Here is a 15874-nt window from a genome sequence, read left to right as displayed (position 1 = left end):
ACACAAACACTTTTGTAACACACGTCATATAATATATATTTAAATATATAATTTTGATAATTACTTGATAAGAGGAATAAAAGAATTGATTGATTGTGTGCATGCTTTCATCTTGGAAGTGAAGTGGTATTAAATACACCACCTTGTTTGACAACAACGTACATCCTTACGTATGTAGTATCGGTTTTCGAAGTTAAGAAAAACTTACATACCCATCATATTTTTTCTCAAGATTTTATTAATTTACCACTTGAGAAATGGAGGAATACTAAATAAGTTGTATTAAACAGCAATTAGCAAGTACCGGGGGAAACTCTACAGAATCTTAAATTTTGCCAACTTCCCCTGGAAAGTCTACAGAACCTAAACGTTTGGCAACTTCTCAGGGTAACTCAGAAATTAAAAGCTTGCCAACTCCTCGAAAAAATCTACAAAATCTTTTTCTGTAGAATCTAAAAGCTTGCCAACGTCCTCAGGAAAGTCTACAGAATCTGGAAGATTGAAAACTTCATTGGAAAAATCTATAGAATATGAAAAATTGACAATTTCCTGGAGGACGTCTACAAAATCTAAATGATTGAAAAGTCGCTTTGAAAATTCCACAGTATCTTAAAGATTGACAATTTAAATGCTAAGAGGGTAAGCGTCTGCGAAAATTCTGTTGTCGTGGTTACAGCCACTCTAATAGTCCATCCCTGTTCTTGTTTTTCGCCACCTTTTGACCGGTGCCAGTTTTAGCGGTAGATACAACCACCTGATAATTCTGTGAAGATGATCCATATTTACACCAATTGTTCAAACACGAATACTGATATAGTCTTTTGGTGTTTGTATTTTTGTCTGTGTTTGAGAAACATTACTCATTACTCGTGAAAAGTAGGGTATTAAAATTAGGACACGAATCAAAACTGCCTACTGACTTTCAGCGTGCGAAGGAAAGGCCCCACTCAATTCTCATACATTAGCAGTGGTATTAGAGTTCACATTATGCAAGCTTCCAATGTTCCTGTGTTCAAGTTTTTCTCCAGACGAACATTTAAATCACAAGTTCGTCGTTCATTTATCATATATTAAGTGATTTAATTGTATCATCAGCGAATATCGAATCTAACTAGGGATGATACAGTACTTTTGTATTGAAGGGGCTGGTATGATATATCCCTGTAACATTGGGAATCTTAGGTTGTGCGATATCACCAATTGTACCGTTACAAGACGCAATTTACGGCGAACATGTAATATATATGTAAAGTGGAAATAGGTTGGTGTAAATGTCTCGAGGTCCTGGGAACGTTCGATCCTGATATCAGAGGACATTATTATGAGACATAGGAGACGAGGCAGTCGGGCACCGGTTGTACAAAGGTTAGTTCGAGTTAACAAGTGGTTAGTGAAAATTTTCAAACATGAATTAAACAAAATTAGAAACATTTTACCATTTCACATCTATATGCGTTTTTGAGACAGGTCAGACTGATATACTACAGAGTTAATTTTGCGTTTAACACTCTTAATTGCTCTGTGGCAGCAATTTAAATCTTTCACTAACCACGAGTCAACTCTTTGAGCAACTGGGACCAGACGATGAGGACTACGACTACATGCCTGTGTCGCTGATTCAGATCTATACAATATCAAATGCTTACTATTATTTGGAAAATCGAGAGAACAGACGCCAGTATTATTATTTTTCTTCAATGCTGTTACAATTTAACTTAACGCATAATTAAGTAAGAAAGGTCGGTAGTTTTTTTATCGTGCACTAATACATTTGAACAGAAAAGCCAAAGAACTTGACAGTTTCTTTCAATGTTTTTTTTTATTAAGTCTCGCCTAAAGGCAGAATGTTTAAAGTAAAAATTGACCACGTGTATGTACCGTATGCCAAGTAAATCTGTTATTCATACGTGAACATATTTATAAGTGACATCTTATAATATTCTAATTGTCACTGGATCCACTGATCGACTGAATTGATATAAACCAATATATGAATGACACCACATCGATGAACAGATAAAGAATATGTTGTGGCATATCAGCAAGGAACAATTTATAAAATAATAATATATAAAAAAAAACAAATCACCACAATTACTAGATAAGTTTGAAAATGTTTAAACATGTGTTTCTCGGTAGCTTCATAGGCGTGCTTAACAGGACCGTTGTCATCACGCCGTAGGCTTGGGTTCGATTCTAGTCGGGACGACTCGCAGGAATGAGTTATCCTTGTTCAATGTAATACCTGTACGACGAGTCGTCTCGGGTGAAGATTTCATCACGTAAAACAGACCTCGTCGATCAAGTCTTAATATGAACTTGACACGTCCTTGAAACTAGATGCAGATTTAGCACTAACGATATGGGAACATGTTAGATAAACTGTTACCATGGAGATATGGATAGTGCTTCAATGGAGACAAGGATGTCACTCCATCTTAACACTCCAGCCATCTCTAGTATTTGAGTAAAACCATACAGCTGATAACAAGATAAATCTCTTTGATTCCTGCGTTTGCTATTTGGAATAAATTGCAGATGACGTTGTTGAACGCGTAACATCATTATCTTCTAACCTTCTACCCGATCAAACAGTGGTTTACGCAAAGAAAGTTCTGCTGTTTCATGTTAGCCCGTGCAATAAGTGTCTTGAGTAGTTGTAATCTTAATCAGCATCAACTATCGATCCCTTTGTTGTGTACCCAAGGGTGCCGGTCGCCTCAGGTCGTGGGAGACAGGTAGTAATGTCTTTTACTGTGTCACAGAAATAATGGTATTTCACCACACAGCGAGATCTTTCTGCATGCATTTCCTAACGTGGCAATGTCTGGCAAAAACGGAATATAAATTGCCGTCCCAGTAATATAAAAAATCTGTATCAAGGGCAACCTGTTGATGTTTTACCGAGCTAGATTTGTTCCAGAGATTTTTTTTTATTTTGAATATCGTCAAATCAGGCGTTTAATTGTGGTTTGATCTAACTCCAGAGAAGAACGTTGGTATTTTTCAACTGAAGAAGTTTACTGTTATCAATTACGTGTCACGGAAGACTTTTGTCTTCTATCATTATTTTTTTAAAGAGTCTATGACGTTATCCAACCTCGCCAGTAACTAGGTCGGGAATTCTGTTGGCAAGTGGGTGGTCTGTACGAGGAAAGCGTGTCATTTGTTTGGAATCATCGAACTTTTCGTGTTGAGAAGCCGAAAATGACCTCTCCGACTATATGAACCATCAGTTCTCTTAAGCCTTTTTTCGTATCTTGAGGTTATCGTTTTTAATTTCAAACAGGCTACTTGATAATTTTTTGCTTTCCAAGTCACAAAATTAGATTAATTGAATCCTGATTTCAGCTATAGTATCCAGCTATTTGTTCGTAGATATTCCGAGGCTGCCGACCTCTACATCATTCACCCGGACCAGCGCAAACTTTGATGTTGGTATTTTATAGATGATGTAAAGGTTTGTCCATTAGTTTATCCCATCTGATACTTTTGGCCAAGCGGGCGTCTCCGCGCGATGATCACGAATGCAGCACAAGCAATCGTTATTGTCACGCGACGAGCAGACGTAACGGGTACATATCGGCGGCAAACGTCTGGTAGATCGTGAAACTCTAAAGAATGGGTTATGTTGCATGCGTGCTTTAGTTCTCCGACAAACGCTCCCACAAACATGTCTATTCGACATGCCTTTCTGTCCTCTATCAAACCTCTTACTGTTTCAACAAGCGTTTTAGGGCTCCAACAACCCCCCTTTTTATCCACCAAACTCCCCCAGCTCTCCCACAATCCTTCATCTTATAAAAAATCACTCCCAATGTGTAAACATATACACAACGTCAATACCAACTTTTAGAGAAATATATGATGTCATTAACAACGTGACGTTGTGACCATTGTGCAAAAATATTAATGACGTCATAACCAGTGCGTAGAGACAAACAAGACGTCAACACCAATGTGTAAAGATATACATAAAGTCACTCCCAATATGTAGAGACACACTGACGTCACTCCCAATAGCTAGAAATATAACTGATGTCATCACCTTTGTATAGAGATATACATAAGGCCACTACCAATGTGTAGAGACACAATGACGTCAATACCAATGTGTAGAGACACAATGACGTCACTACCAATGTGTAGAGACACAATGACGTCACTACCAATGTGTAGAGATATGCATTAAATCACTACCAATATGTAGAGACACACTGACGTCACTACCAATGTGTAGAGACACAATGACGTCACTAACAATGTGATCTATATGATGTTACTATCACTGTGTCGATATCTATACAACATTACTAACAATGGGTAGAGGTGTTTTAAGACATTCAATTCGTAGAGGTGGATTTGAAACCATTGTCATCATGTATATGTTACACTAAATCAAATCTATCATCGTCGTGTCAGCTCGAGATTCAGCCTTATTATCAATGACGTCATTTTGTTATCGGTATCAGTTTCTATATAGGTAACAATGTAAGAGCTGTACACTGAACAGTATATCTTAACTGCATCAGTTGATTGTTTCAATCACTGGTGATGACTACGATTCCTGCTAGTAATATTGACGCTCTAATTATGTATCTCTACATTTGCCCTGATTGATCCCGCACCTAACATCGTATTCGTTAATTGATCGTTGTACACGAGTGTACGAGATCGATGACACAGAATTTGCATTCCATTAATATGTTTGATCTGTTTTGCCGTGTTTGATACTAGAAGAGACACTATATAGAAATCCATCGAACTGTTCGGTTTAAAAATCAATTCGACTGTTCAATTTAGAAATCCATCAGATTGATCTGCTTAAAAAATCCACCAGATCATTCTGTCTAGAAATCAATCAGATTGCTCTGTCTAGAAATACGTCGGACTGGTCTGTCTAGAAATCCATCAGATTTGTCCGTCTAGAAATCCATATGATTGCTCTGTCTAGAAATCCATATGATTGGTCTGTCTAGAAATCCGTCAGATTGCTCTGTCTAGAAATACATCAGATTGCTTTGTCTAGAAATCCATCAGATTGGTCTGTCTAGAAACCCGTATGAATTGTCTGCCAAAAAACCATCAGATTGCTCTGTCTAGAAATCCACAAGACTGCTCTGTCTAGAAATCCATCAGATTGCTCTGTCTAGAAATCCGTCAGATTGGTCTGTCTAGAAATCCATCAGATTGCTCTGTCTAGAAATCCGTCAGATTGGTCTGTCTAGAAATCCACCAGATTGCTCTGTCTAGAAATTCACAAGACTGCTCTGTCTAGAAATCCATCAGATTGCTCTGTCTAGAAATCCATCAGATTGCTCTGTCTAGAAATCCATCAGATTGCTCTGTCTAGAAATCCATCAGATTGCTCTCTCTAGAAATCCATCAGATTGCTCTCTCTAGAAATACATCAGACTGTTCAGAATTGATCTGAATAGGTTTCGCTGATCCACATTTACAAGAACATAAAATCAAAATGAGTTTTACAATGGCGTTTGGTAGTTTTAGAGAGTATAGAACAAACATAACAGATAGTAAGAAAATAACCTCTACTTAAACCTGTCATTTCATAACACTACCAGCAGTATAAGCGATCATAATTTAAAAAAAAAAGTATGGTAAGGTATGCCTTATATTTGTTTATTTTAATGTATTTATGTCACATGAAAATAGAAATTTAAAAGCAATCCCATGAAAGCTGAAAAGTAAAGAAAAACTGTGGGTTTTGAAGACAATTTTACCAGTAAAGGTGACAAAATTTGATAGCAAAATTATTTCTAATTACCAAAACATATATTTTTTGGGACAGTTTTGCATTATATCAGGTGTTTGAATAACATTTTTGAAATGTGTGTGTATTTATTATGTTTTAAGAGATTTCACACAACAAAATGTTTAATTCCTTAAAACTGTCAAAGTCTGGATCAGTAATTCAAAGGTATGTAACTATATGTGACACTGGCTGTAAAAGTAATGTGGTGACGTGTGTTTAATGTGTTTATTTTATGTGTTTATTGTGGTGTAAGTATCTCTACATTTAAAATAAAAGCCATTTAACCGAGTTTTATCCCATTAAATCTGAAGGGATGAACTGCCTCAAAATGAAATCCAATTGACAAAACGGAAGTATCAATAATGTATTGATAAATTAACTACAAACACATCTGTAAGGAGAAACATTGAAAGCTCATTTGTAATTACACAAAAATGGACACACAAACTAAATTCATAAAAATTGAGAAAGTTTATATCTTATTCGACTTCGATCAAATGATTATCACGAGGACAGAGATGTTTAAAAACATTCGCTATAATGACTGTATATACAGCTATCAAGATCAATCGAGGGGAGGGGAGGTTTTCTATTTAAGGGGGAGGTGGTGATGGGTCTCTATATATAGGTAAACATGATCTGCAGAGCATTGTATACAAATAATTATGACCTGTACAGGGGAGGTTTTGAACAGGTAGCCATAAAAGAGAAAAATTGGTGATGATCTTATATATACATGTAAGTGTGATATGTAGAAGACAGTAGTATTGATCTTATTTATACAGGTAACCATGATCTGTAGGAGAGGAGGTGGTGGTGGTCTCTATATACAGGTAACCATGATCTGTAGGAGAGGAGGTGGTGGTGGTCTCTATATACAGGTAACCATGATCTGTAGGAGAGGAGGTGGTGGTGGTCTCAATATACAGGTAACCATGATCTGTAGGAGAGGAGGTGATGGTGGTCTCTATATACAGGTAACCATGATCTGTAGGAGAGGAGGTGGTGGTGGTCTCAATATACAGGTAACCATGATCTGTAGGAGAGGAGGTGGGAGTGATCCTATCTATACAGGTAACCATGATCTGTAGGAGAGGAGGTGGTGGTGGTCTCTATATACAGGTAACCATGATATGTAGGAGAGGAGGTGGTGGTGGTCTCTATATACAGGTAACCATGATCTGTAGAGGAGTGGTGGTGGTTGTCCTCTTTATACAGGTAACCATGGTGTGTATAGGACAGGTAGTGGTTCTCTGTTCACAGATACCTACAGTCTGTGGAAGGGTAACCTTCTGTACTTCTAGGTAAATGTTTCTGAATGTTGTATCAAACAGCTCTGTAGCACACACAAGACTCTGCCTGTCAAGAGTTTCCGGCTGAACAGTCACATTATGTACTCAACATGAATTATTCTTTTATGTTAAAAACACTGATAATAAAATAAGCTGGCAACTATTGTAAATATCAGTGTGATCATGGATAGCCATTGTGGATACACTATTAAATCCACACCATTTATAATTCATAACGAAACACTTATTGATATGCATGGGAAATTAATGTATCAATATTCAAACCAGTGGAAAGGTTGGTTGTAATGATGGTTTTCATGTGTACAGAAAAGTAATTGTAATGAGACAATTGATCACATATGTGGAGGTAATGCACAGGAAGCCATTACTATGATTACACAATTCTTGTTACTAAAATACATAATATTATCAAGATTGCTAGAAACTCTGGTAGAAACCTAAAGCCTCTTACAGGTGAAACTAATGATTTAGTAAGACTGGAGTTATCGCTATAATCACAACTTGCCTAATTACCTGATTTTAACAAGAGGTTCACTGAGCCTGCATTGCTCACCTGTTCTGCAGCTTATACTGAAGATTTTGTCAGTTTGTTCAATCAATTTTTGCAAACTTGAAAACCTAATCTGAAAGTATGCTTCTATACAAATACCATCACCCAAGACCTGATTGCTTGTTGAAAAGAAGAAAATTCAAGTTCTTAGCACATCTGACTCCTGTGACCTGGAAAGTGACTAAAGGTTGAAGTTATTTGTTAGCCTTTCATCCAACCATGCTTCAAGGCCAATATCAGTCAATTAAAAATAATGATTAAAGAAAGAAGATTCTAATTCATTTGACCTCTGTTACCTCAAAGGTGGACCTAGGCCAATCAATTGTACATGCCTGACAGGCCTTCATCCTAACATTCTGAAAATTGTGAAATGTGAAATTTTTACCTTTGCCTTCTTCACACATGTGAAACTTTTGCATCATAAAAGCTGAAGCCTTCATTACATTAAATATTTAAATAAATAATAAATATCCACTTGATTCGTTTTGATTAACATTTTATTGAAAATCATTATAAATCTATATTTGCAATTTCATTTGGACACTTGTACAAAAACTAGCACTAAGCTTCCAATTAACTAAAAAATTATAAGTATTTACAAAGATATTTACATATTCACTAGGAACTGATATACACGGGCAATTAATATACATGGGCAATTAATATACTGGGCACTAATTAGACATGGGGCACTAATATACAAACATACAAAAGGTTACATACAAATGGTCATAAGTTCTGTAATACACTGAGTAATGCTGAGAATATCTAATGGTAATGTTTGTCAATAAATAACATTAATATACACAGATATGTTAATAAGTAATTGTATAAATGATATTTTGGACACTATTGAATATCAGAGATTCAGATTTTTTTTTAAATTAGAGTTGTAAACATAGATACTACAGTATACAGTGTCCTCTAGGTAACAGTCTGGAGACTCCTGAAGGGACTAATCTACAGTGTCCTCTAGGTAACAGTCTGGAGACTCCTGAAGGGACTAATCTACAGTGTCCTCTAGGTAACAGTCTGGAGACTCCTGGAGGGACTAATCCTCAGTGTCCTCTAGGTAAGATTCTGGAAACTCCTGAAGGGACCAGTCGACAGTGTCCTTCAGGGAACTGTCTATATTATCCTCTAGGTAACAGTCTAGGGACTCCTGAAGGAACCAGATTACAGTGTCCAACAGAGACCAGTCTACAGTGTCCTTCAGGGGACTATCTATATTGTCCTACAAGGGACAAATTTGTAGAGTCCTACAAGAAACTATCTATATTGTCCTACAGGGACCAACTTGTAGTGTCCTACAAGGAACTGTCTATAGTGTCTGACAGGGACCAAGTAATGACCTACATGGACTAGTCTACATGGTCATACAGGGACCAGTCTAAAGAGTCCTGCAGAGACAAGTCTACAATTTAGGGGATAGACAGCTTTCATGAGGTTACCATTATCAATGTTGTTTGGAAAGATTCTATTATGATTCATTAAGTCTACTCAATGATTTTTTTTTCAAATTTAGTATTCTAAAACCAAGAAAAGTGAATAATCTTACACTTCATTAATTAATACTCATTTTGTATAGAAGTCAACTTTTCAAAAATATCTTGATCAGGAAAATGTCATTAGTTCCAATAATTTGGTCATCTTCATTAACAAAGAATTTTAAAAAAAATTAGCATGTAAAATAATAATGATCCCTTAAGTAGGTTGAATGACCCATGACGACAACAATTGACAGGTGGGAAATATACACTTATCACCTGACAGGTAGGGTCACCAGATGTGTCTTGATCTGTAATCTCTGGTCAGTCTAAATATTTCATGGGGGTCTAAATTGAACTTTTTCATTCAGAGGGCAGATGAAATGGACACAACTTACTGTAGCATGACCTATGGTTGACTGGCGGGCTTATAACTGGCATACATCTAATAAATAAGTCATCCTATTTAATATAAAAAATACACCCTACAGCAACTATACCTGGCTACACTCATACCAACCATTCAGCTCATACACCATACAGCAAATGTACCAGGCTACATTCATATCAAACACTCAGCTCATACACCCTTCAGCAACTATACCTGGCTACACTCATACCAACCATTCAGCTCATACACCATACAGCAAATGTACCAGGCTACATTCATATCAAACACTCAGCTCATACACCGCACAGCAAGTGTACAAGTCTACATTCATACCAACCACTCAGCTCATACACCGTACAGCAAGTGTACAAGTCTACATTCATATCAAACACTCAGCTCATACACCGTACAGCAAGTGTACAAGTCTACATTCATACCAACCACTCAGCTCATACACCATACAGCAAGTGTACAAGTCTACATTCATACCAACCACTCAGCTCATACACCGTACAGCAAGTGTACAAGTCTACATTCATACCAACCACTCAGCTCATACACCGTACTTTATCTGGTACAATGAAAGTTATCTAATGAAACTGTAATCAAAAATTTAGAATGCTTTCTGTCAGTCATCATCTCCCAACAAAAACATACATGTAGGAGTGATTGGATAAAAGATCTGATACAACATAAGGTACAATGTTTAGGTAACAGACAGAATATCTGATGTTACAGAAATGTTCCAAGTACACAACAGCTGTCTACTGCAGCGATAACACAAAATATCACAAAAACAACACAACCATATCTTATTTCATAAAAAAGGATGGGTTTTTATAAACTTCGTACAATCAATACCAATAGTATTAGAGAACAGAAGTACAGGAATGAGGGAAATAACCTGTTTTGTAGATTAAACAGGTAGCAATTTGTCAAGAAAGTATGAACAGTTCAGATTACTAATTTTTTTATTGGTAAATAATAAAATCAATATTTTATTTTTTTTTATTAAGTAAAGAAGTGTAAAACAATTTTTATGTCTGTTTCTAATTACAAACTGAAAAAAATACAGATATATATCCTGATATAAAACCAACCCCCATCAAAATAGCGTCAATTTCAAAACAATTGAAAAATACACATTAGGTTGAAATCAGCCTCTATGTTTGAAATGAAAAATTAATTGCTTGCTGGAACCCTTTGACAGGAGATAGTGACCAGCTTCCCTGGCACAGCACTGTTATAACCTGATACCACCAGAATCGCACACAATGAATTATTAATGGCTTACGTCCAAACCACATAACAATACAAACAATTCTGCCTGAAACACTCCATTGATAATGATGCTAGTAAGCCTGTCATTTTATCTCATGTTAACTTATCACAGGAAATCCAATCCACTGGTCAACCACTGTACTAATGTAGCTATACTCAAACTTCCATTACGTCCTTACCATCCCAATAACCAGAGTGGATTCTGCAATCCATTGATAGAGACTGTGCTAAAGGAGATTTTGGGAGTGGACAGGGTACTTATGATGAGCAAGGGTCTCATTATAATATTTTTATTCAATGGATGCATTTCATGGATGTATATATAAATGTTTACAAAGGCTAATCTTGTAGAAAGCTCAAAATCACAGGCTCGCATGTCAACATACAAAACTAAATGAATCCAACTTAATGGTCTGAACTTGTCACATGGAACAGACAAATAGCCAAAGTTACGAGATTCAAACCAGTACAGATCTTATCTCAGGCAGAAATGCATATCCTGTTAGGCTATTGGATGAGCGATACCAAATATGGTTTGAATGTGCACAGCATCTATTTGAAGTTTTCAATATTACCATAGATAGGTTAACCAGATAAAAAAAATGTTCCCTCGATTAAAAACATCTAATTAATCAAAACAAGACCATCGTCCTCCTATATTAATTGAAAAAATAACGCGAAATTAATCTCACTAAAGTGGTTTACAGGTGACCTCAAAACGCACAAATATTTAACATATTCCTCATTACAAATATTGGTTCGACAAATGGTTGAAATCTACTTGTTCACAAATACATAACCCGTATATGTAAACTTTATTCATTTCACAACAATTGCAAAACAAGCTGATAGGCTATATAGTAATCACTCTTGTAGGCTGAATGGAAGCTGATGAGGAAGGAAAACAATATTCCAGGATAAAACTTGTGTGGTTGGGCAGGTTACCCCAAACCTTTTCATGTTCACTTCTGGAGAATCACATAACAGATGTATAAGTTAACGGCGAGTGTGTTACTATACCAATGTGTCATTCGACTACCGAAATATTTTTAGTTTTTTTCCTTTTTTTTTCTCTTAAACAATTAACTTTTCCTAAATTTTAGTCCGAATTAAATAGAATTCCTTTTTACATCATGTAAATCTAGACATTTGACATGTCAATTTGACTCACAACCAAGTCTCCATATAAAAATGACTTTGAGATATCTATACTGCAAAAATGATAAACTGACTGAGGGACGTAAAATCACTGAGAGTAAAGAAATAAATAGAAGACTAGAGATAGAGTGAGAGCTCATGATATGGCACGAAATCTGAATGATATCAAAATCATTCCAGAGATGTGAAAGGTGAAACTGAACAGGGTAGGATCAGTGAAGTGTTACGATTAGCGTGAAGTGTTTACAGCTGGATACAGGTGACCAAGCAAAGACTATGTAAACAAAAACATACAAAGATGTAACGGACAAACTGATCAGGTCAATTCAGATGAAATTATGTATGACACATCTCACACAACAGGTTACTGACAATTCAAAGACATACAGTTATGTTTACAATGTAATTGATAGTGATAAGGTATTGTTACCATGCAAATCTATTCTACTAATGAAAACTCATGCCTATAAAATTCCAGCTACCTCAGTTTATGTTTGTCTGCTAATTGACTGCATGCTTCGCTGATTTGCCCTAAATATGCCCTAAATAATACATGCTTTGCGTATTGTCAGCTTCCAATTTCCAACAATATCTTTTATTTGACAAGGGACTTTGGTGATGTGTTGTGTTGGCTTTCCACGGTACATTCACTTGGTAAACTCACTTATAATTCATGTCTTTAATTTTGTAGGCATAAGTCTGGAACCAAATTCTCTTTTGATGTTTTATTAAATATTGTCAGTTTATGGAGTTTTTGGAGAAAGCTTCAATTTTAGGGTGTTGAAAACAAGGGATGAACTATTCAGCCATGAAATAACAGTGTAGCAAAACGTTAATATAATAGTAGCGAAACGTTAATATCATACAAACATGGCGTCAGTAGTCCTGTACACGTTATTTTCATTCAACATGATAATTACATGGCGACACTGTAGCGAGGGCAATGTGTATTTGATCTGTCTGCAGCTCAGTAGGCAATAAGACTTCCATGAAATATGTAAGCTTAGAGGTCATTAAGTCTGACAAAAGGAATATTTGGGAGACAGGATTGTTTTAATAGCTCCTACAAAAAACTCTTCATGTCTTTTATATCTAAATACTGTTCTTACTATGAACACACAACTGTGTCAGTGACATTTTTGGTTAACACTCTACAGGGGCAGGAAAACAAGGTTTTAAGTTTGTTAGTAATCTACAGGGGCAGGAAAATGAGGTTTATAACTTTGTCAGTACACTATAGGGGCAATAAAACAGCTCATGTTTGTCAGTACTTTATAGGGGTAGGAAAACATGCCTTAAGTTTGTCAGTGCCCTGTAGGGGCAGGAAAACAAGGCTTAAGTTTGTCAGTACTCTGTAGGGGTAGGAAAACAAGGCTTAAGTTTTTCAGTACCCTGTAGGGGCAGGAAAACAAGGCTTAAGTTTTTCAGTACCCTGTAGGGGTAGGAAAAACATGGCTTTAGTTTGTCAGTACTCTGCAGGGGTAGGAAAAACATGGCTTTAGTTTGTCAGTACTCTGCAGGGGTAGGAAAACCAGCTTAAGTTTGTCAGTACCCTGTAGGGACAGGAAAACCAGCTTAAGTTTGTCAGTACCCTGTAGGGGTAGGAAAACCAGCTTAAGTTTGTCAGTACCCTGTAGGGGCAGATTTACGTTAGGAACATAAAATCTTTATTTGATTTAAGGAGCCAAAAATTGCTTAGCAAGAAAAACATGGACATTTAAAAAAAAATGGCTTTAATTTTTTCTGGTATTTTACTTTTTTGAAAACTGCTCAAAAAGCGAAAAATATTGAGCTATATTTCAAAAGAGGTGACTGTTATTTCATTTTTTACTACTTTCAACCAATAATCCCTGATTAGGAAGCAAACTGACAGCAGTGATATTCCATGTAAGATTTTGTTGAAATCTACACAAGTCTTCCTTAATTATACTCAGGAGAAGGACCATATAGCAAGCTAATAGCATTTCCATCTAATTAAAAGCTCAGTTTTAGCAGATTAATAAAACTACAGATGATGAAGTATGAGAAAAAAAATTATAAAAGATTACACTAGATTTATTTATATTGAGTTATCCTTGCTACCTCAAGTCAACATCCCTACATCAATATAATGATAGTGTTTACAATCACTGACTACAGGGAATCAGTCAGTCATGAGATTCTGAATGAAAAATACTTAATGACCTGGATTTAATAAATGATCATAGCAAAAATTGAAATGATCTCTTATAAAACAAGGCACATGTATTATTATCCTGGTAGTTGTAGGTATAACACCTGTATATGGATGAGTAGCTCCAACTATGATAATGAACTTCAAAAATGTTTCCCATTTTAATGGTAGAGGTGAGTATATACATGTACAACATTGGGTCTTGGAGGGAAGTTACATATAAAATATTCATCTCTGAAATATGATATTTTTACCATTGAAATGTAGAAAATTATATAAAATAGAATAAGCTGCAGGAATAAAGCAGCTGGCACCCCTACAGAATGGTCACAAACTGACGGACGGATGTATAGATAATGTTATATATACTTTTTATCAAACACAATGGCTGGATGATCAAGCGATGAATTCATAAACCTTTTGATGCTACATGAACATAAATATACTAAGTTCTGTCGGTCTGTTCTGACAAGCACCATTCTACAATCAAAAAGTAGGCACCATATTAATATACTGCTGATATAGACTAAGTGACTTACTGGTACTTTAATCAGGAATGCGAAAAAACTTTCAATGAAAAAACCAGTCATAAACAAAAAATTTAGTCTAGCAGCACACCAACTAAAACGCGTCCTTTATGATTTTATCTCTGCCAAACACACTACCACTCTGAACCTTTAGTACTGACAATCATGATTATGCAAGAAGGTTTCAAAGTTACAGTTTTTTTTCTACTAGAATTACAATCAATTACTTCAACAACAACAATTATTTATCAGAAATAACAACTGATAAAATAACAAATTTTGGCCTCTACTGAATCACTGCTCATACATATCCACGTAGTCATAATGTCTTAAAAAATATCACAGCACTTTGAGATTGAGGATCATCAATGTGACAGCTCATGCTGTTGACTCATTTGGAATGACAGGTGGTTTCTTGGTGCCATTCCGACTGCCTCTGCTGCCTTTACTAGCTTTACTGTCCACTGATGCTGTATCACTCATGACATTGTCTTTGGAACCCCTCTTCTTTTTACCATTTTTCCTACAAAGGAAGAAACAATACATTTAGAAGTAAAAAGATTGTTAGTCTGTCTGGCTGTAAGACTTGCAGCATCAGTGTTTTAAGTTTGGTATGTTTATAACCATAAGTTTAATTGTTGGTGTCATCAGTTAAATCAGGAGTGTAAACAGCAGCTGTAATATACTCATTATATTTTTGGACTAAAAATTTTCTGTCTATAAAGATTAAAGTCATCATCCATGTGAAAAAAACATAAGTATTTTGCCTGAGTTCTGTTTATATTTGTGTGTTTTTCTATAGGTTTGCTACATAATCTCACAGCATGTAAACTGTTTTGTATGTGAGCTATTTTGGACATCAGATTGTCATCAACAGAAAGGCGTCCCTATCATGAGTACTCCCAACCACAATATGTGTCGCTAAAGACACAGACTTCCCCCTGTCTTGGGGCTGGAATCATGTGTATCGATACTGACTACAGCCAAGTTAGGGAGGGTGTACTGGAATCAGGTGTGTCTATACTGACTACAGCCAAGTTAGGGAGGGTGTACTGGAATCAGGTGTGTCTACACTGACTGACTACAGCCAAGTTAGGGAGGGTGTACTGGAATCAGGTGTGTTTACACTGACTACAGCCAAGATAGGGAGGGTGTACTGGAATCAGGTGTGTCTATACTGACTGACTACAGCCAAGTTAGGGAGGGTGTACTGGAATCAGG

The 15874-nt window shown here is 36.1% G+C and overlaps 1 protein-coding gene across 1 annotated transcript in view; it reads right to left on the bottom strand.

Annotated features, from left to right (window-relative positions):
• Positions 1-15031: 15031 nt before the first annotated feature.
• Positions 15032-15874, bottom strand: part of LOC132545533 (jouberin-like) — a 41122-nt gene continuing 40279 nt past the window's right edge. The window contains exon 38 of the mRNA XM_060209218.1: positions 15032-15176. Within this exon, the coding sequence (XP_060065201.1) occupies positions 15032-15176 (145 nt within the window). The remainder of the gene's footprint in view (positions 15177-15874) is intronic.

This window comes from Ylistrum balloti, unplaced genomic scaffold (genome assembly GCF_031769215.1).
Source record: "Ylistrum balloti isolate Yb309-2 unplaced genomic scaffold, AGI_CSIRO_Ybal_v1 Utg369850, whole genome shotgun sequence".
In the NCBI taxonomy this organism is placed as follows: Eukaryota; Metazoa; Mollusca; class Bivalvia; order Pectinida; family Pectinidae; genus Ylistrum; species Ylistrum balloti.
Note: the sequence above shows the minus strand (reverse complement) of the source record. Positions and strands in the feature narration are given on the sequence as shown.